General features: G+C 39.5%; 2 protein-coding genes across 2 annotated transcripts in view; both read right to left on the minus strand.

Annotated features, from left to right (window-relative positions):
* The window catches only part of LOC146656939 (bridging integrator 3), a 31794-nt gene extending 20760 nt beyond the window's left edge, over positions 1 to 11034 (minus strand). Inside the window, exons 1-2 of the mRNA XM_085424728.1 lie at positions 10908 to 11034; positions 1526 to 1574 (exon numbers count right to left, since the gene is read on the minus strand). Of these exons, the coding sequence (XP_085280854.1) occupies positions 1526 to 1574; positions 10908 to 10915 (57 nt within the window). The 5' untranslated portion in view covers positions 10916 to 11034. The remainder of the gene's footprint in view (positions 1 to 1525; positions 1575 to 10907) is intronic.
* Positions 11035 to 14880: 3846 nt separating this feature from the next.
* On the minus strand, positions 14881 to 20090 carry LOC146656940 (early growth response protein 3-like). Its single transcript, XM_085426877.1, has 2 exons — positions 19613 to 20090; positions 14881 to 16880 (listed from the first exon to the last, which is right to left on the minus strand). The coding sequence occupies exons 1-2, from the start codon at positions 19764 to 19766 to the stop codon at positions 15802 to 15804; spliced, it is 1233 nt and encodes a 410-aa protein (XP_085283003.1). The 5' UTR covers positions 19767 to 20090; the 3' UTR covers positions 14881 to 15801.
* Positions 20091 to 21810: the final 1720 nt, after the last annotated feature.

Below are 21810 nucleotides of genomic sequence, written 5' to 3' on the forward strand. Positions count from 1 at the left end.
TTTGGCGAATATAGCCAAATGAGTCTCTCAGTTAAGTAGGTTTAAGTGGTTTATTTGTAGACTTAAACTTGAATAGTGTTGTAAAATATGTAACTTGGTAACATTTTGGTGTGCTGCTGTGGTTGATGCTCATACTTTAATTACAGCTTTGGTTGTTTGATGCTAGAAGTTTTTCAGAGGAGTGTTGTTTGGGAATTATATTAGTAGCAATTTCCAGTGATAAAAAACAGTTTGGCCATGCATTACTGTATGTGCTAACCAAGAACACTTATGTGTCACTACTCCTTAATTTGTACCTGGCGTACAATATTTAACTTGTTAGTTTTGTCTGGTAGCTTTGACTCTATTAACTATTTTGAATTGCTGTGAGCTTTGCAGTAGCTTGGTTATCTCTTTGTTGGCATCTTGGACATTTTGGTTAGTGTGGACGTTTCTGTTTGGAGTAACATTTTGGTGTGCTACTGTGGTTGACGCTCATACTTTAATTCCAGCTTTGGTTGTTTGTTTGGCTGGAATTTTTCAGAGCACTGTTGTGTGGGGGTGTGCATGTGTAACTGCAGGCTATGTGGTGTTGGGCACTTGTGTTGAGATCTGGTGTTCATTTAGTTTTTTTACTCATTCTTCTGAGATTAACTGATTTTCCCATTGAATTTATCTACAAGACTAGATTTGCTATTCTGAGGCAGATACTTATTGCACTCTTCTGTATACCAGTTATATTACTAGCAACTTTTGGTGATAAAAACCAGTTTGACCATGCATTACTGTACGTGCTAACCATGCACTCGTATTCACCACCACTCCTTAATGTGTTCCTTGGGTAGGAAAACTGGATCTGATAAAGTGATTGGTGTCAGGTTGTTCTGGTTGTGTGGTAGCCATTGTAATAAATAAATCAGGACCCTTCCACACTCACTCAAGGGAACGTAAACTATAGAATAATCTTAATAATCCATACAACAGTGACACCGCTTGTACTGAATGTATACAATGTTTTTCACTTTTTAAGGTCTTTTTTAAACATAGATATTGCGGTGTACTATAATGCATCATGTACCGCAGAATTATATCATGATACAATTGCCTTTGTAGGTATTGTGATAAAACTGAGCTGTTTGTTAATCTGTGACTCCCACAGTAAAACTTTGCTTTAATCTCAGAGTTAATCTGAGTTTGGACCTACTCACAGCTGTCACCATCTCTCCCACTCCATGGTTTTTGCCTAGGATGGCACAGGAAGCTGGAATCCCTGTCTCACAGTCTAAATGCCAGGCCACAAACCTATTATGGTGGAAGTGGTTTTCTCCAGCAAGAAGAACACCCTCTCACTGTCACTTCAAGGTAACCACCTCAGCCCCCTTGAAAGACTTAGACAAATTGACATCTAATAAATCTTTGTGGACGACAGTATTTAGACTACTATTCGTGTGGTCTGTGCCATTCGTGAAGCTCAACAACTACAGCTTTTAAACTGCTGTTTTACCTGAATGTCTGGATAGAGTAAAAGTTTGTTCTTGTGACTTACAGTTTTAGAGACAATCTGTTTTTTTGGTTGTCCAATCTTGAACGGGATCCTGAAATGAACACGAAAAAACATGCAATGAGTGCTGACAGATACAAGCAACAGGAAATGATTACCAAAAAGGTGAGATTAATGAATGCTTAAATTGTCAACAGTTGCATGATGACCAACTAAAGGACAGCTCAGGTCTACCGGTGTATTAGTGCCTCTTTTAGATCACTGACACAGACAATCTGAGGCTGTCAATCCCTGTTCCTCTCACACATGTTGTCAGTGACATGTACATTAACTTTGTGTCATCACTGATCACATCTGGCTGCCACTGCAAGCAGATGTCACTTAACAGAAGTGGTTGTCCCCTCATCTGTGTGATTTTACATGACCCCAACTGGCAATCAAATGCAGATGTTATAACATCAAAAAAATAGCAACCCTCCCCCCCCCCCCCCAAACCACCTTCATATACCAGGACTCAAAAAGACAAAGCCATGACAACAATCAACACCAAAACATGTTACGAGGCTCACTGTATCTGCAATAGTTTCACATAATTTTCAGGATGAAGTACAACTTTTCTTCACTCGGGAAGCAAAAGACACAGAGATTCTACTTTCAGTAAAAAGAAAAAAACTTGTTTCGTCTTAGTTAAAACACAATCTTTTATCCCCATTTCAAACCCTTGCCTATGCCTTAATAAGTTGCTGCAGCGCATCAGAGTGCCTTGGATATCCATGAGACAGAAAACACTGCCTTATCATTGTGATTTGCTCTATGTTGTACGTTGTCATTGATGTTGCACTAATGGTCTGAAATCTAAGCTACATGATGGACAGTTGCTACTGACAGCCAGGGTGAGGCAGCAGCTGTGTCAAAAGAAAGGTGTGTAGACTAATGAGATGGAAAAGTGAGGGTGTGATGTAGGACCTTATTGTGCAACCAGGGAAAGCTACAGATGTGTCAGGAAGATCCTTTTGACTACAGCTCAATCACAAAACTCAACATGGTCAAAAAAAACAAAAACAGTATGATTAAGCCTGGGGGGAAAATACATAAAAAAAACCAAGTTTCACTGGTGGCTTAGGAATTACATTGATTTTGACTTTCTGGTACTTGATATTATAACAAGGACTTTGACCTGGTGACAACCTTTTTTTGGTAAATAATAATAATAAAAAGAATAAAAACCAGTTACAAATCCCTGAAAACATTTTGCTGCTTTCGCTCGGGGATTAGTTTCACCCACTATGTCACTACTTGGGTGAGCCAACATGGAAAAAAACCCACAGAAATTACTCAGCTTCATCTGACTCACCTTTCTCCGATGAGGTGATAGGTACACTGTAATGTCAAACTACGTGCATTACATACCCACGTACCTGTCTTTGAAACTGTTTGGGATTGTTTACCCAAAGCACAACAGCTGGAGATTTAAACACGGAGAGTTTTAGATTGGTGTTCTCCCAAAGTTAAAACAAGAAGAAACAGCCTCCACACTGCCACACTACCTCTTGTAAGATCAGTTAAGATTTAAGACAAAACAACCATAAAAGAAGCACTTCAGCCCAGTCAGACAGTATAAGAAGAAATCAGCAGAAAGTTTATGACTTAAACCACACATTAAGCATTGACTACATATCCCATCTATTAATATAGCTGAACATACATTTTGTGATGATGGTTCTATTTGTTAACGCAATCTTTTGTTCTGCACATGCATTTACAACCGGTGATCTGCAACACTTTTACTTTGAAGTCTATGTGTAGAATTAAGCTACAGTTTAGGCACAACTTACAATTTAAAAAAAGTAAGTCACTACAGAAATGAAAGATACTAATCAGTTTTAACAATTAAGCCCAACTACTGGTATAAAATGAAGAGGAAAAAGTAATAGAAATAATAAGAAATTAATTAATTAAACAGAGAGAGTTGCCATTTTTAATTATGTTTATACGTTTTTTGTACGGTGCATGAAATGACTGACTGATCTTACAAGATCAATATAGTTGTCCTTAAACCAAAAGTTCAGGGAACTGATTGGAAACTTTTTGCCAAGATTGCCCAACATTTGGAAGCAGGTTTTGAGTTTGTTCTTATTTAATGGGTGTGTCAAGCTATAAATCATGACATCCACAGCAAAAAGACAACAGAAGGGTATTGTGCAAGAGTGCTTTATAAAGGAAAAGAGGTACGTATATTTAAATGTTTGCTTTAAATGCTCTTGGGTTTTTCAGTTTCTCTGCAGTTTGGATCCAAATGTGCTTACATCAAGAGGATCTGTTAAACTGTCACTATATTAGTGTGAATTTTCCCTTTAATGTATCAAATGACACACTTGCTTTGGGGGGAAAAAAATGAAGGAAGCTTGTAACATTATAGATTCAGAATATGTGCACTTCAGCAAAGAGCCAAAAAAAAGTGGTCACTCTCTTCAGCTGCTCATGAGAACTGGCAAACACACCGGGTGAAGTGTGCTTTGGGGAGGGCAACTGCAAGTAGAGGGAGAGAATGAGAAAGAGGGAGGATGGTAGTCACTGTGAGAATCATTGCTACTGTTTCTTCACACAGCAATATTTCTGTAGGGGCTGTCACATTTAGAAACATTGGTAAGCCCAGTCCTGTGAACTCAGAACTAGAATCTGACATGGCAGAGGACTGGTCAGACGACTGCTAAAAACAAAGAGAAAATGTGCATTACACCAACTCAAATCCACAATTTTCTGAAACCAAATTTAAGCCAAGTGATGACACGCATGAGTAGACGCATAAATAAGGATTTTTCAAACAACTATGAAGACACATGATTAAGGTCACAAATAACAGTGCCAAAACTTCCCAAAAATACATATGAACTAAAATCTAAAAGGTCCATAGTTTCTATGAGTCTTCCAGACGTACATCTTCATCTTGTAACTGTGTACTCTCACAAAGCAGCAGTACTAAAAATATGCTTATCGGTCGGTAATAGCTACTGTTGCTGTCTTTCCTATTTAATCCAAAGTTTTAATCGATCACCATTAGACTTAAGAGTAGATTACCATGTATGATTGGCTTTTCAGAACCCAACCTGTTGGCTAGGTTGAAACCCTACAATAACTCTCTCTCTCACTTAGCCAGAGACCCAGCATAGCAAGAAGTCGTTTTTAAAGAAGTATCAAAGCAATAAAAAATGAAAAATCCCACTACTGGTAAGAACATAAAATTAGATGCAGAGATTTGTCAGCTCGGTCTTTAGCCTCAGTCTGAAGTGACAGCTTTTATAACTATGCAAAACATATAGACATATAACTATGTAATAACATGGATTTAACCAAATAACTGGGGAGAACTGCAGTGGATCATGATTCTGCCCGTTCCTTGACCAAGACGCATTTAAACTGGCTCTTTACACATGCAGTCATTATCAAAAAGTTGGTCATCTCACATTTAATGAGCTATCTAATCTTTGCTGTAATAGAATACACGTCACTGCTATCAACAAAGCACGTAGGCAAGAACAAAGACATAACAGTCTTCTTGATTCTGGACACATAATGCACCAACTGGAGTAACCATTGGCTTTTCAATAAAACTGCAAATGTGTACACCATTAGGAAGATAGTGCATCATTTGACCTCAGATATTCCGTGGAGCACAGAAGGCTAGTTGAAGATGCTGGGAAGTGGAATTGTTCTGATGATGACCCTGAAGTCAAACCGCTCACGTCATAGAACCAAGTGTGCAGGCCCTGCTGGAATGCATCAGTCAGCAGAGCCCATGAAGGACTCTTTTCACTGGGTGAGCACCCCACTCTTGACCTTGCGGTTGGCGGTGCGTACTGGTAGATGTGTCGTTTGCCAGCTATTGACCAAATGACTGAACTGAATGACGCTATCATAGTTACTACTTACAGTCTTGCCTGAATGACACTAAGAACCTGAAATATATTACAAGTGAGTTCATATACATATGCGTCATAAGTGCACTGAAAAGTTATCTTCTTTGCATTTTCTCTAGAATTACAGTCATGAATTGTGAGAGACAAAACATGAATTATGCAAATTTCCTTTTAAATGTGTAAAATGCCACATGCAATTAGGGGCTGCTATGATCAACCCCTGTTATTTGTTTAAAAAAAAAACAACATAAAAAACTGTATAGTCATAATTTAGTCATAAGTTCAACTAAATGTAAAATATGCTAAACAAGAGAGAATGCAACAGTTGTGAACATAAATATGTTTCAAATATGACAATCAAAAAACCAATCAAATGTGTGTTTTAGTGGAGTGCTGGTAAATGTATGTCATTTAGACAAGGATCTCACAATAAATGTTAAAACGAAGACAAAGTCCTGCCTCTTCCTTATGCCACATCTGTTGTCAGTGTTTATCACTCTGGTTAGAGGATGAAGGGAAACTATCCTTCTTGCCACAAAGTATTGCTCACAATATTGCACAGACTGGATTATCAAGCCTTTATATTAACGTTCTTAATTACTAATGTCTGTTTGGATTATAATGTAGCTTATAAACAGTAGTCTTTCCCTGTCAGTCTCTGGAGTAACTTTGACACAAAGAACTCAGGGCAAATACTGTACAAAAATCCAGTGTATGGGATGTTTATGCTTGCTCCTGAGTGCCTTGCTTCAGTAGTAATCTTCCACTTCCATTGTCAAAAGAGAGCAACACTAGCTAAGCATACTGGGTAGCCACTAGCTTCAGCCTGGACAATAGCTGGTGAGTGTTTACAGACAAGCAGGTGTCATCAATGCAAACTACAATGCTACACTGGCAACCTACTTTTGGCCAAAGCAATTGCAAGGAGGTTCAGTAAGGCTACGTCCACACCTCATTTCTGTCTGTTATTTATTTACTTTCTGGCTCTTTGAAACGTCGCAGCAAAATGTCGAGGAAATGCAGAGTTTTTTAAATGGACTAACAATGAGGTGGAGTTGTTGCTGCGAGTACCACTAAAGTACAAAAAAGTACAAAGCAAGTGAGAGTTAAAGAATTTGAAGAAAAGCTATCTGGAGCATGTAGAAGCTGATATTAATCTTTAATAGGGCTGTCAAAATTGAGCGCAAACAAAACAACTCCTGTGTAACGCTATCTTAGTTTAATTGGTCACATGACTGCATCACATGACTAAAATGTGTCAGCATTTTCAAAAAGGCTCTGGGTTCACTGTACACACTGCGATGCGAAAACGGCGTTTTCAAATGTATTTGCTTTGGAGAGCGTTTTCAAAACGCTGCGGTTTCCTTGAACGAAAAAGCTGTCTCAGTGTAGACAGAGGGTCAAAACGGAAAGAGAAAAAGATGCGTTTTCAAATAAAAACGTATTAGTGTGGACATGGCCTGAAGCACCATATAACTCTTTGCAATTGATTTCCCCTGCCAGCAACTATTCACCAACCAACTGGGTAAAACACATTTGTCCCTAGCAACTTGTGGTTGGCAGGGTGTCACTGACCACTCTCTAGGCCTGCTGATTTTACAGTGACTCCCAGCAACCTCCAACAACCAATCATCGACTGGCTGGGGAATACGCATTTTTCTCGTGCGACCGGTGGTTCCCAACTAGTGCCTTGTGTAACTAGGGCCTTGGCACTTTCTAAGTGGATGGAGAAAATGGTTTTAAAAGGGAGCACCGGAGTGTTAAGTGTGACCGTGTGGTAGGTTCAAAAAGGGTTTATATGCTTTGCGGATTAGAATTTTGGTTTGAATTTTGGAAATCAAGCTCAAATGTCTTAGTCAAAAAACTCCAGTTTTAACCATCTATAAGTGCTGTCATCTTTCTTTAAAAAAATCATGAGATAATGGTTGAGTGTTAGGGGAAAAACCCACAACATTAAAATAATGCAAAATTTCTCTCTTTTTTCTTGCCTACAAACTGTTTACTGTTATACCTTCACAATGATCAACTGCTTGCATCTAAGGCTTTAAGGGAGTTTAATTTAGCCACTCCACCCAATACAAATAAATAACCTGTGGAAAATAAAACAGCTTCTTACCATGTGTGTCTAAAGTTCCTGGCAAAACCCTTAACCAACAAAAAAGCTTATATAAGCAGAATGCTAGTGATTTATTTCCATCCCTGTAAGAAAATAACTAAAAGATACGAGTATTTCTGGAATATACATAATTGACACTACATTCACAACAAGAAACTAAACTTTGGTGGGGGGTTTTCTGTAAACAAATTCAAACAATGGTTTTAGCCAATTAACTACACTCACTGTTTAGGAGCACCCACTTGGTAGACAGCCAACAATAAGTGAACGGGCTCTCCATAGATGGGCTCTGATTACAGTCATTGTAAAGGGCAATGCAACAGCCTTTCAACAGTTCTTCTGAACATTCATCCAGTCGACTTTTACACACCGCATGCTGCTGGAGACCCAAGAAAGCAGAGTAACTGGAGTCTTGAGATCACTCCAGTGTGAAGGAGACTCACTTTGGAGCTCTTCTCATGTGAGATTTCATAACTATATAATCAGTAGGGATATTACCAGAACCAATACTCTTGGTACCATTCAATATCAAAAGGTTTTGTTTTTCTTTGGTAGCATATGTATCACATGGGTAATTCTTTCTGAAGTAAAGGGGGAGCATGCATTTCCACCTGTTCTAATCAGTCTATATATGCTGAAGAAGAAGAAGGAAGAAGTCCTAAACTACAGGAAAACCTACAAATGGAGTGGGGTGATGGGGGCAGGGTGATGATCGATTTACAAACCACAATATAAAAAAAGCACTGGTAGCTGCCAATGCTAACCCCTTAGCCTCCTACTAGAAGCATGTGTGGCATGAATATGAAAATCCTAGGTGATTTTCAGAAAAGTTGACCTCTGACCTTGACCCAGAGGACACTGGGATTCAAACTTCTCTGAGATTTTAGTAGATGTACCCATGGTATGAATTTGAAAATCCCAAGTCACCTTGATCTTGTTATCATGTTCACAAGATTTTGAGAAAACCTGACCTCTGACCTTCAGGTCAAGGTCACTGAGATTTGAACTAATCCAAGATTTTTGGGAGTTGAACCTATGCTATTAATTGCAAAATCCTACACCACCCTGTATTGCATTCACATAATTTTCAGAAAACCTGGCCTCTGACCTTGAGGTCAAGGTCGCTGAGATTTGAACTCATCTGATTTTTAGTAGCTGCACCTGGAGGGTGATGACAATACCCCATTAGCCTTTTAGAGCTGAAGGATAAAGGTGTATGGTGTAATCCGGTCTTTAAGCCTGACGTCATTAGGCGTGCCTGGGCCCAAACTCCGCTGCAGGTCCCTAAGTCCAACGATCACTATGGCATGACTGAGAGTTAAAAACTGTCCAAATCCTTTCATCCGTAATAAAATGATCAGCGTTGCTGCTCTACCAGGTGTAACAATTAAGTTCAACATCCAGGCATCCATGAAAACCGAATTTATGAAATTTAACGGAGTTTGAAGTTAGCTCGCACTCAATAAAAGTTAATGTGAGCGTTCCCGAAGGTTCGGTACAAATGCAATCGCATGGCAGGATGGTGTAAACGGACCGAAATTCAGTCGTGAGAACAACTGAGATAATCCATCCACAATACGAGGTCAGTTATTAATATACTGCTGCATGGGCTGAGCTGTAGTTACATTTTAAGGTTTTAAAAACTGAGCTTTAAAATGATTAGCGGTAATAAAAACCGAGAGAGGCCGACAGTGATTACTGAATGTTTTTAGGGGCTTGTTGAGATTAAATAGAACAAGATACAAAGCATTAAAACATGTAAAAAACACAAAAGCCTTATTAAACGCAGAGTAGTTTGGACCTGGAAGCAGGATTCATCAAGTCATCACTTAAAGACCGGATAGATATCCCCATGTTGGTGCGTGTTCCTGCGTCATCAAACTAATGCCTGTCCAGTACCAACAAAGCAATTGACTAATTACACTGTTGTAATGTCACAGCTGTCCAATGTGGGGGGAAAAAAGTTTGTTTATATAAAGCTCGCTTCTGGAGCAAATGTTAGCATTTTAAGTGTTCTCTTTATTACTTTATACAAGATAATAAACATATTTTTAAGTAAGGTTACTCATGTTGATTTACTGATGATTGTAGCATTATCTTACCTCTTGGCTAATGCTAATTGAATGCTAAAATGTAAAAAAAAAAAAAAAAAATCACCTAAAGGGCCTGGCATCCACATCTGCTTAAAGAATTCAAACTGAGACTGACAATCGCCCTTCTTATACAGTGCCAAAAAATGATTGTCTACCAAAAAATGACTTCTGGTGTTCGCTGAAAAAATCACTGCCAGTACCTGAACTGTTGTAAATGACTTGGTGGCCAATAATTCCTCAAACAATATCTCTCATGAATGACATCAAGTCATTTTTCTATATTCTTTATTTATCTATGTAAAAAGTCTCATTGACATTAAAAATGTCTTTTTCAAGAGAGAGCTGGCCCGGAGGCCAAAAGAAATGGGAACAAATATAACATAACAGGTCTATGAAGATATTTTAAATGGCCAAAAAAGAACCGAATTGAGTATAATGTAGAGTATGAACTAAGTAGGTACAATAATGCAGTCATAAAGACAGTTGCAAAACAGATTATTTATTTTATGTACAACTCCCTTTTTTAAATTTATGTACAACTCCCCTTTAAATCAGCTTGACTGCAGTCTATTTACCATTATAAGCACAGGCATATAATGGTAGACATATATGGTAGACATATAAAACAAAACACAGAAACATTGGAAATCACTTTTTGGCACGATTCCTGCGAGACACACAAATGAAGACGACACACAGCTATCATTGCTTAGAAAATCAAAGTTCACAAAGAGCCCAAAAGCATGTGTCAACATACCAGCTAGTCACAGCTGATTACTGTCGACCGACGTTTAAATCCCTTTAAATTGCTTCACCGTAAACCCGTCCGACCTGACAACTGACGACACGAAGTTTCCACGTTTAGCAAAAGCCACAACCCTAGATTTTATTAAACAGTAGAAACAAGAAGCCTAAACTTAAAAGAGCAGTTAGGTCATTTTTCCCTCCCTAATTTTAGAGCAACTAGGCGAACTAACAGCTAGCTAACATATACTGTACAAGTAGCTCGTAAACGACTTTGTCGATCCTGTGCCAACTGTGTGTAACAACTACAGCCTTGCGACCACGTTTTACAGAAAGAGTTTTGGGGCAACCTAGTCTTACGGAAAGGTTACTAGAAGACGTTTTTATTCGTGAAACACTTGGTTTGACACGCTAAAGCTAACTCTAGTTACACTATAGGTGCCTGTGAGCGCTTCCAGATTATAGCCCGAGCCCGGTCGACAAGTCAGTCCTAAATTAACTTGAATGGATCGTTTACAGTTATATTTTATTCATAACAATGTAGTCAGGGTACATACCAGCTCATTTTGAGTGAACTTTTACTCCGGTTTCATTGGGTAGTTTTACTATCTTCCGAGTATTACTCCTTTCTACCAGTCAGCAGTCGAGCTCAAAACAGGAAGTCCGGAGCTTAGCCGCGTCTGCTTCCTCTAAGGAAGTTTTGTGGGACACGAACACAGCAGCGACAGGAAAAAAGTCACTTGGAAGCACATGTAATGTAATATCAGACTGAAACGTCGCCTTTTTGTTCTTTTGACACCCGAGTAAACTGAAGGCAAGTTATATTTTTCTTTATTCAAGTACTTATACATAGAAATAACAAAACAATTGCATTACAACAAACTGAAGTGCCAGGTAAACAGGGGAGCACACCTCCCCATCACAAGGATATAGTAAAATTCATTTCAATATTCAGCTCATCATAAAAGGACCTTATTATAAGGTAATAAAAACATGAAATAGGCTAAAGACATCCACAACATTTTAAACAAGACCCCTTGTTTTTCTTGAACAAAAAAAAAGAAAAAAAGAAAAAGCCAACAGAACAGTTATCCCAGTGTGTGTTTCCAATTGTCTGTCTTGCATTGTTGTAAGGTTTATCCCATTTCACCCAATGAGACTTTTTATTTTCATGCATAATAAAGAAATGAGCGCCACCCACTACAGCGTCTGAGGGTAGCACTTTGGAACATTTCCGTGCACATGCAAACATGAGGATACTTGTAATGAAAGGAAACACAACACAACAGAAAACAGGGAGTATTGACTCCATCTGAACACCAGTGTCACTGCCGAAGACCACAAAATCCCTGAAGCCACCCTGTAGTCCATAAGATGACGTGAGTTACCTATAATATCTACACATTATTGAGATCTCTTCAAACATCTTTTTTTTGTTTGTTTTTTTTTTCTTTTCTTTAAAAAAAAATCCTACAGTTATTAAATGTCATGAATGAGCCCAAACCTAGGGATTTGCCCTAGGCCAACTTTACGGAGACCAAATCAAACAGTTGCACACAAACATTAGCACAAGGCTGCCTTCAGTTGCAAGCAGAGGGAGGTCACATTTATGATTTGTTGCTCCTGCGGAGTTCTCATCATGTATTGTTTTTGATCAGCCAACCCTGCAACCCAGTTTGGCACAAAGATGGCCGCTGATATTGGCTCAAGTCCAATACGGAGCATGGGATGAAGCAAATTCCAATTTCAGAGCTTTCAGCTGCCCACTATTGGACAATAGCCCGTAAAAAAAAGAAAGAAAGAAAGAAAAAATGATTGGAAAAGCATTATTAAAGGTGGTGGGTTTGTTTCTGAGTTTAACAGTCGATTGATGTATGTCTGTACCATTCACACCTTACTCAGATGGTTGTTCAGAAGAACATGGAGCAGGCTCTATTGTTCAGCCGCTATATTACATTAAGGGAGTGGGATGATAGTGGTGGTGGGGGGTTACTCATTTTTTTAGCCACAAAACAATAAATGACAGAAACAGTGAGACTGATAAATATTACGTTTGTAGCTGTAATTAAATGGCTTCATGGAGACGCCTTAGTCTACATCAATCTTTAACAGAAAGCAACATAACACAGTTTGTCTCTTGGAGGAGAGCATAACTTTGGGTCAAATCAATTCAAAATAATCCACAGTCTAACATCAAATGAATCTAGATGAGCATCAGTGATAAAACATTTTGGTTCATGTGCCGTATATATATTCTTATGTGCTGACTCCACGAGGATGTATGTGACAATACAACCTACGTTAGACGCAGTCGCTCAAACTCCAATGCAATGTGTGAAAATGAGTCGTTGTTACAAAGCCAATAATGTGGCAATACAGATAAGGAGGGGGTTACATAATGTGTCAGTCTGCAAAAGTAAAATGTATTCAGGACTTTGTTTGTTTGTGACATTATATTAGATCACAAAAGAAATCTTTAGATGATGTCCATCCATGCGGTAGAATCATTTATCTCTCTGTGATACAAAACCATTGAATTGCAGTTAGATGGCACAGGGCTGTGTTAACTTTTAGACTATCTCAAAAAGTGCAAGGAGGTCTGTTCATGTAACCACGTCGATGAGCTGAGAAAAGGCTCTCTGAGGCCAAATTAATTGGAAAATAAGTGGACACTTGCCAGGAAGCTCTGCAATGAAAACTGTAACAGGAAAGGGAAAGTATGGACTTTGGAAGCTCATTTCTGTGTGCACTGTGCTCTCTGTGGCATTGCTTTTCTGAACTTTACTGTTGGCCTTTACATTTGTCTCTTCATATTCTCTTTCAGCCTGATTGCTGTGTTTGCTGACCATTTAAATGTTTATTTCTTTTTTTTCCCAGCTGCTAACGTTGTTCATATAAATTCTCCGCCTCACATAAAGCGTACTCATTATCAGCCAGAGTGCACAGCTAATAATTCGAAATGTTGTCAAGGTGAATAACAGGAAGCATGTTTCTTTTAAAAAGAGGACCGGTGTTTGAGAAATGATATAAAATCTGAATTATGCTATCACATGGACAAGGTTATTACTGCACAAATATTTCTTTAACTCTTGTTTTGTTTGCTGAATCCATTACTGATATGTTTGATATCTGGTCTTTTTTGCTAGCCTCAACAATAATTTATTTATTCCTTAGTCTTATTTTTCTTTTTAACATGTTTCATTGGCTTTGCCCCAAAGTACAATACATTTATCGTACTGGATAAAAACGTCATATTGGTATGTCAGTTAGGATGTTTTGCATTTGCACCACATAACCATAACACAGCCTTGGAGGGGGGAAAACCCTTCTTGCTTTCCATGAGTAAAGCAAAGCACTATTATCAAATGTGGTTATTGTTATGATATCAGTCAATATCACTATAACACAGAAAATATTACAAAATATTTCCTTAAACCATAAAAGGTGTTTCCTTCTGTAAGCACAAATCTAAGAAATTTAACTAAAGAGTCATTTGTGAAAATGATCAGCATTGCACTGTAATAAACTTCAAAAATAAAAAAAAAGATCCAATCATTCGGGCGAACATCTATCTTAGAGCAACCAGTGCCTTTTTTTATTTTAAATACAGTGGGGAAGATGTGCTAATTAAAATAACCGATATTGCTATAATGGAGATACACAATATGTAAAAAAAAGAAAAGAAATCTTGTCATTTATTCAGAGAACACATTAGTGCTTCCTTAAACCAGTTTCCACTTTAAAGCATACACATGGTGCAGATGCTATTATTCTTTTTTTTAATGGGAGATAGCACACCATATTTGGCACTACTGTAGTGCTCCAAAAAAAGTTGTTGTTTTTTTTTTGCAATCACCTATGACAACAAAATATTCTGTATTATAACTACATTACTAAAAGCTTTAAGACACATTCTGCACAAGCATTCAGTCAACTGAAAATTCTTGTTTATGCAGACATTTGTATTTACATAGTGTGCATGAAGGCATGCACATAAATTTTATGCACGATTTAATACTGAATTATGGTGCATTTGACATTTGAGTACAAAAAGTGAAACTTCTACTGTAGCTACCTGCATACATATTTGTATTCTGTACAACAACAACAACAACAAAAAAAACACAACAAAAAAAAAAATCCAACATGTTAGTTTACAGCTCAGTCTCTCTGTATTAAAAAAAGATGTAAACATGGATTTGGATGTTTCTCTTTTCCTCTTATGGGATACTGCTCCTCATTCGATGACTTAAAACCAAGCAGTTTAGTCCTTTTACTCCAAGAATCACACAGAAGTGGCCCCTGTCATTTTTTACCCTTATTTAGCTTTACTTTCATATACTGCTGGTTTGCAACCCAGTGCTTATTTAAACAGTTCAATTCGTCTAACTGTGCTCTTAGTTAATTTGATTTAAGGGTTGGTGGCATTTGTCATGACTATATTGCATATAATTGCAGAACTCAAGAAAACTGAGAAATGAACAGTATTGGTGAGCTTTTTCTAAAAAAAAAAAAAAAGGAAAAAGAAAGCAACAGAAATTATATCTGGTAACGCCACATGAAGCTACCATATAAAAAGGCAACCCAAAAAAAACAACCAAACCAGTGTATCACAGTGACTACAAATAAATAAGTATTGGCAAAGGCATCGATTGCTGCAGGCGTGTGTGTACATGTAACAGGACAAGACATCGGTTTTGCTTTGTGTGACCCAGTCAAGTCGTTCTCTAGATCTGACTCATTTGTGCAGGTAAATCTAAATCTGGTGTGTGGTTAATGAATCTGAGCTTTGCTTTAACTCAACGTTTGTGCTAAGCTGATACCACTGCTATGTTTTGGCAAATGTCAGGCACAGTAAAAAGAACAAGGTTGGCTGCATCATCACAATACATTTGGCACATTCCTTTGAGAAAACAACATTCAAAAAGAGGTGGAAAAAAAACAACCCCAGAACACAACAAAAAGACAGTCAAGTGCCACTAATAAGGTTTCCATGACGGTACACAAATGTAACCAATTGCACTTTTAAACAGCCTACTAAAATTAATGCATACATCCCCAGACCACTCGTTCCTCATCTCCCTCATAATTCTGTCTGTTTCGACCCTTATCCTGGATTCTGGCTTCCTTCCAATTTAGAAAATTTCATTCAAATTTACAAAAGTGTATCCACTCCAAAACCTATAGATACACACGGTGCCCTTTCTTTGTGTTGGCACTGTGTTACAGTAGCTGAGGCTCTGAGTTGCTTGAAAGAGAAGGGCGTAGCAGCCTTTCCCCTCTTACTTAATCTAAAGGCATCCATCTCAAAAATAGAAGGAACTGAAAAGAGCAGGGGTGTAAAAGAGAGGAAAAGAGTCACCTATTTATCTCATAGCAGACGTGATCCCTTCTTCCTACGTCTCTTTATTGTGTGTGGTGAGGGTCCAGTCCAAGTGCACGTAGTGATGGTCATGACGTTCCCACAGTTGGCCCCCCGCAGGAGCTGGGCGGCGAGCTGTGGCTCCCAGCTGCCCCACTGCTCTTGTCAGCTGGCTTCTTGTCCTTCTGTTTCAGGTGCACCTTTGCGTGTCTCTTTCGCTCGTCGCTTCTGGCAAACTTGCGTCCACAGAACTCACAGGAGAAGGGTTTCTCACCCGTGTGCGTGCGAATGTGTGTGGTCAGATGGTCGCTCCTGCTGAAGGAGCGCATGCATATTCGGCACTGGAAGGGTTTGTGACCCGTGTGGATGCGGAGGTGACGCGTGAGCTCGTCTGAGCGCGAGAAGCGTCTGTCACAGTTCTCTGCCGGACAGGCGTGCGGCCGCTCGTGGACCGGGGTTTTGCTGGGACGGTTGGGGTACTTCCGTGGTCGGATGGGTTTTAGGGTGAGTGTCTGTGGTGGGGGGTGGTGCTGAGGTGGGTGCTGCTGCCCACCGATGAAACCTGGGTGAATTTGCTGCTTGTCTTTGAATGCTCTGATGGTCTCCAGAGGCGTGATGGGTGGAGGGTTGACTCGGATGGGGTCCATGGTCTGAAAGGGCTTGTGCTCCATCACGCCGACCTCCCCTTGATGGTGGAAAAGGTTGTAGTCGGGGATCATGGAGAAAAGACTGCCATCCATGGAGGCTTTTGATGTGGAGTGATAGTCATTGCCAGGGTAGGCTAGAGGGGTGCTGGTGGCAGGGCTGTGGTGAAAGGAGACCTGATCCTGGTACAGGTCACCACAGGTGGAATAAGCAGGCAGTGGTGGACCATATACCTGCTCCATGTCTGACGTCTGTCCGCCCATGCTTGCTGCGGAGGATGATGTTTGTGTCGTTACTGTGCCGGGTGATGGAGAAACACCGAGGATCCCCGCGCTCACAAGACTGATGATATTGTTATCAGAGCACCAGCCAGAGCCACCAATGCCACCTGAAGGAGGAGTGTCAAAGGCAAACTTCCCCAAGTAGGTGACAGTCTGCCCGCTGCGGTTGGACTGGAAGCTGGATCCATACTGAATCTCCGAGGTTGCTTTCTCGCTTCCCATGCCCAGATCCATGATATTATCTAGATGAAAGCAAATAAAAACACACATGAATAAATCATCAACGTGATGGCTCATATGTGAATTTGAAATGTAATCATTTCATAAGAAAAGCCCAAGAAAGTAATAACATGGCGTACTCTCTGGAGAAAAAAACAAAAACAAAACTTGGCTACATGAACTTTAAGCGGCAGTCCTCAAGGTTTGTCCGGAATTCAGATGTTATGCATACCTGTGCAACAGACAACAAATGATGAAAAATGAAAGAAGTCCCATAGAGTTCATAAAGAAATGTGAACGCTGTCGGACCTGTAAGTTAAGTGACTGACTGCTGCATCTGAGAGAAGGGTGTCTCTCTCTCGCTCCTCTCTCTCTCAGATCCCACAAGCTCTCATAAATCAAGACCTAAACACCCCCTTTGATCCAGTCATTGTGTCCCTCAGGAGGACAGCCAAACTGAATGGCAAGATTTGATTTCTTTACAGCAGGGAGGATTATAAAGGCAGACGCCACATCCATCATGCTCAAGGATTCAAAACACATACGCAACAAAGAACATCTGGGAGGAATTTTACGTGTTTCCTACCCCATTTCACAAAATTTCCTTGATATTTTCCATCGCTCACACTTCAACCAAGAACGAACAGTCTCTCGTGCACATTTGACTTTGTCATAAGGTGCCTTAAAACCCACCAAATACAGATGTACTTAATGGGTGACATATACATGTGCTGGTTATATACTCAAAAAATTAAATATGAGACTTTCTTTTTTTTTTTCTTTTTTTTTGTAAATTGGAATGCTCTCTTCGCCAGCAGTTAAAAAAGACGTCTCTTTTCATTTATATTTTCCTTCCCAGTAATTATAGCCTGCTGGAATTTGGCTGAAAAGAAAAAATTCTGTGCATTGTGCACCATACCATTTAACACATGGAGACTTGGAGCAAGCTATATTTTTCTATGACATTTATAAAACAAGTCTCAGTTTATGTTTATTATTATTATTATTATTATTATTATTATTATTATTATTATTATTATTATTATTATTATTGTTATTATTATTATCTAATAATCTAAATCTTTTGGAGATATTTTGTGTAATATGATATTTTAATGGAATGAGGGACATTAATTAAAATCACCACTCTTTTATTATAGGTCAGATTTGAAGAGCATAGCACACACCTGCTCCACCTGTAAAATCACAGCATAATACGTTCAAATTGTACTTTTTAAAAATTTTGTATTTTACCCCAAATAATAAAGAAACAGGAGGACAAAAACAGACGGACCTATTGTAAATATATGGCTTACAGTTTACTGAGAGAATTTCAGCAAGGGGAGAGGTTTAAAGTAGCAACACACACTCCTGTAACCCGCAACATCTTTTTTTTCCTTATTAAGTTTCATTCATTTTTTTAAACGTCCCAACCAAGGTCTCAAAATATATTCTACTGCCGAGTCAAAACAAAATGATAATAATAATAATAATAATAATAATAATATGGCACACGTATGTCATAAACTTGTATTTATTCCAAATTTTTAAAAAAAACCCAAAAATGTCACGTGTAACACCTGGCGCTTGGATAATTCAAAGGCACACCTCTGAGATAATTGAGGGGGAAATATTTCAGTTTAAAATGAATCTAAAGATCTGCTTTAATCTGTGAACAAAACACCTGAAGAGGAAATAAAAAGAAAAGAGGGTCGTGCATGAAGTTGTGCACGGAGCAGGTAAATCACAGTTACTAAATTAAAGGAAACGTGAAGTTAAATATTTGATATATTTTCGTGGATCACTGACCCATCATCTCAGAGGGTTAAAGCTGTACAGCGAGGGATTGATTTAATGCCAATCCACGACACTGAGCCGAACAACAAGTCGACTTTAGGTAGGCGTCTGAATTAAATATAAATATGTTAGCCCGATTTGGACTACGCGATAAATCAGTTAATATATCCGGCCTTGCCACTCACTGAATATAAGCAGGTTCAGGGGCCTGACGTCTAAACGTGTTTCATATAGGGGGGAAAGCGGCCACACACGCCCACTAAAATCTGACATGCTAATAGAGTTGTGAATGAGAGTCATTGTCTAAAGTAGTTGACCCATCTTTGCGGGATATTAGATGAACAAATCGGTGACAGTGGAGTTTGACCACATAGGCCTAATTAAACACATTTTCCCTCACCGCAAAGATCTCAGATTCAGCCACGGAGCCCTGCGCGGTTTTTTTTTTTAATGGACTTTGCGCAAATTAGCCGTTTTCCACTCACACAACCTTTCACATCCAGACATTTACTCAAACGCGCTTCAGCTTTGTTGAATTAAAGCCACTTTAAGCTACGCATCGCTACTTAAATGAAACACGTGAGCCGATGTTTTAAAAGTTTTTTCTACGCGTGAGTAGGCAGCAGTTGGCTTTTTCGGGCTGAAATCCTGGCATCTCGGCTGTACGGACAATGGAATTATGATAACGACAGCAGTAAAAACACACACGATCAACTGAGTGGCATTTTTTGCGTAGTCTGTCTAATGTAAAGAGGGCGATGTTCACCTGAACCCTCTCAAAAAAAAAACAAGAAAAGAAAAAAGTCCAGGTTAGAATTGTGCCTTTGTGCGCAACAGCCTAAGCGCAAACAGGTGCTCCAAAGCCCCGAGACAACTGTTGCCGTCCGCGCGCATCGCAGTTTGAGCCACTTTTCTTAAAACACACACACACTCTCTCAAAAGTAGATCAAGGTCTTACCTGTGTTCATCTGTGAATAGTGATTAATGGATTCCGTACTGGTGAAAATATTCATAGACGTCGGGATGTCCTCTTCTGGGTAGAGACTGTCAGGGATCGTGTTTATTAAACTGCTCATGGTAAGAGGGATCTTGTCCGCTAATTTCCCTGTCATAGCAGTTATATTCAGTCCGACATTTATAAAGGGCAACGCGCAGGTATCCCAGACAGTTACAGAAAAAGAAAAAAACACCGGGTGTTCTCAAAGTGGAAAACACAGGTGTGGATCGGGCGTGAAAAAAAGAGAGAGGAGCAGGAATGAATCCTGTTGCTGTAGCTATCCAAGTATCCCGCGGAGGATGAGCAGCGCCGGTTATCTCCCCCTGTGTGATCACAGGCTATTGTTGTTATTAATCGGATCACTGTGGAAGCTGATGGGCTGCTTGTGGGGGAATTTGAAGTCTGTGAATCAATGGAGGAGGTGGTGGTGTTGGTTGCACAAGAGCAGCTCTACTTGCTCTATTGGAGCTGGATAGGGGACTCCAGTCTGCCCGTATTAAATAGGGGGATGGAACATTTGTGTGACGTAGATGACCATATATGGACATGGGCGCCTAGCGCCAGGCTCTCCACGCGTCAGTCGGTGGAAACTACAGTGGAGGCAAAAAGGCTCCGACAGACAGATAGCTGCAAAGTTTACAAAATCCACATGCCACATCCAGCTGCGTCCTTCTTCAGGAAGACCCGCGGCTCTCATGTGTTCCCGTCCTTGTGGAAACATTGCAATGATTCAGCAGCACTTATCTTTATTGTCAGTCCTCATGTGCATTTATCAGGCACACAGCCGGCTAGTTATGCATGTGTGTGTGTGTGTGTGTGAGACAGTAACAGAGTGTGTTGTGGCGTTGGGGATTGTTGCTGAGACAGTACACTGCTTACTATCACAAGTTGTTTCTTAACATTCTGCCCAAACTAACCAAATAGTGAATTTTTTTTTTGTTGACTTTACTCCCAGGCCTGTTTTTTTCCCTTTCAAAGCTAAAGCCACAAACTTGAATATTGAAAGTGTAAGTGCTCTTCATTGTCACACACACAAACACACTTTGTACCTTCCTACATGCTCGTTGCAGAACACTGACTCCTTTTCATGCAGCATCATTGTCGCAGAAATGCAGTAAATGGCGAAGTTAATCGTTTGTAAATATTGCAAGGGCTTTGCAAATCCACAGGCTTGCTTAGACTTGGAGCCCCAGTGACCGCTTAAGTGGAAACTCCAAATAAGGCAGTGTCCGGCCCCGCCCCTAAATGTCTGTATTTGGACATGTGAGTTCCGGGTGGTAGTAGTGGAAAAGTGATCGGAAGCCACAGACGTTTAAAGAGATGACAGTGGACAAAGCGTCATGGCTCGCTTTTCACCAACTTGTGAAAAAAACAGAAAAAAACCCCAACTTCTTTTTTATTTTATTTTTAAATACACCCATGTAATTTGGTTTATTACACTAAAAGTTAAAAACAAAGAGAGAAAAGATAATAAAAAATAAAAAGCTTTGGAGTCACCATCCACTCACGATCTTTGAATGGTTTCACTCCTAATTAATGATTTTAAGAAAGGTTTCTTTAAATCGATTTTCCATTGCTGCTGCTGTGTCAATGTAAGCCACGCAGGCCTGTGCAACATTCTCAGAAAATACTGAATGAAATGTCAGAGCTTGAATATTTCAGACCTGAGAAATTAATAGTACCTCAATGAACCAGAAGTGTAAACAGTGTGGGAGAATTAGTCTGAATCATGCTCAGTGTTTAGGGGGCTTATACAAACAGATCAGCCAGTGATCTCGTATGTCTCATTACTGAGTCCTCCATGTGCTCGTGTCTGCGTTTTATGAGTGTCAGTCATACCAGTGGGCTGTCCCCCTCAGGGTGTCTTCACTCCGCTCTTGTAGGATACCTTAAATCGGTTAAGCAGACAGCAGTTATCCCGGTAAACTTGATTCGAATTGCAACATTCTTATAACAGGCTGAATATAGATTTTCTGTTTTGGCTTCATCACGTCATACTGATTCATTCCCTCGGCTTGCTCACTGTATCAACTTTTTTTACACTGGCCCAGGTCAAAGGGCATCGCGAGTTAAATTTGTCTTGATTCTGTTTGCCAGGGGTGAAAGTAAAAGTTGCAGAACATCAATTTGCCTTTTAAACATTATCAGAAGGTTTTCTA

This window comes from Rhamphochromis longiceps, linkage group LG12, assembly GCF_057381845.1.
Source record: "Rhamphochromis longiceps isolate RC_006_pf linkage group LG12, R_longiceps_female_GT1.1, whole genome shotgun sequence".
Taxonomy (NCBI): domain Eukaryota; kingdom Metazoa; phylum Chordata; class Actinopteri; order Cichliformes; family Cichlidae; genus Rhamphochromis; species Rhamphochromis longiceps.

What these genes read in the sequence shown, in the direction of transcription:
- LOC146656940 (XM_085426877.1), bottom strand. Translation starts at nt 19,766, where the DNA reads ATGACAGGGAAATTAGCGGACAAGATCCCTCTTACCATGAGCAGTTTA. An exon ending in CTATTCACAGATGAACACAG is followed by an intron (nt 16,881 to 19,612) that starts GTAAGACCTTGA and finishes GCTTTCATCTAG; the next exon opens with ATAATATCATGGATCTGGGC.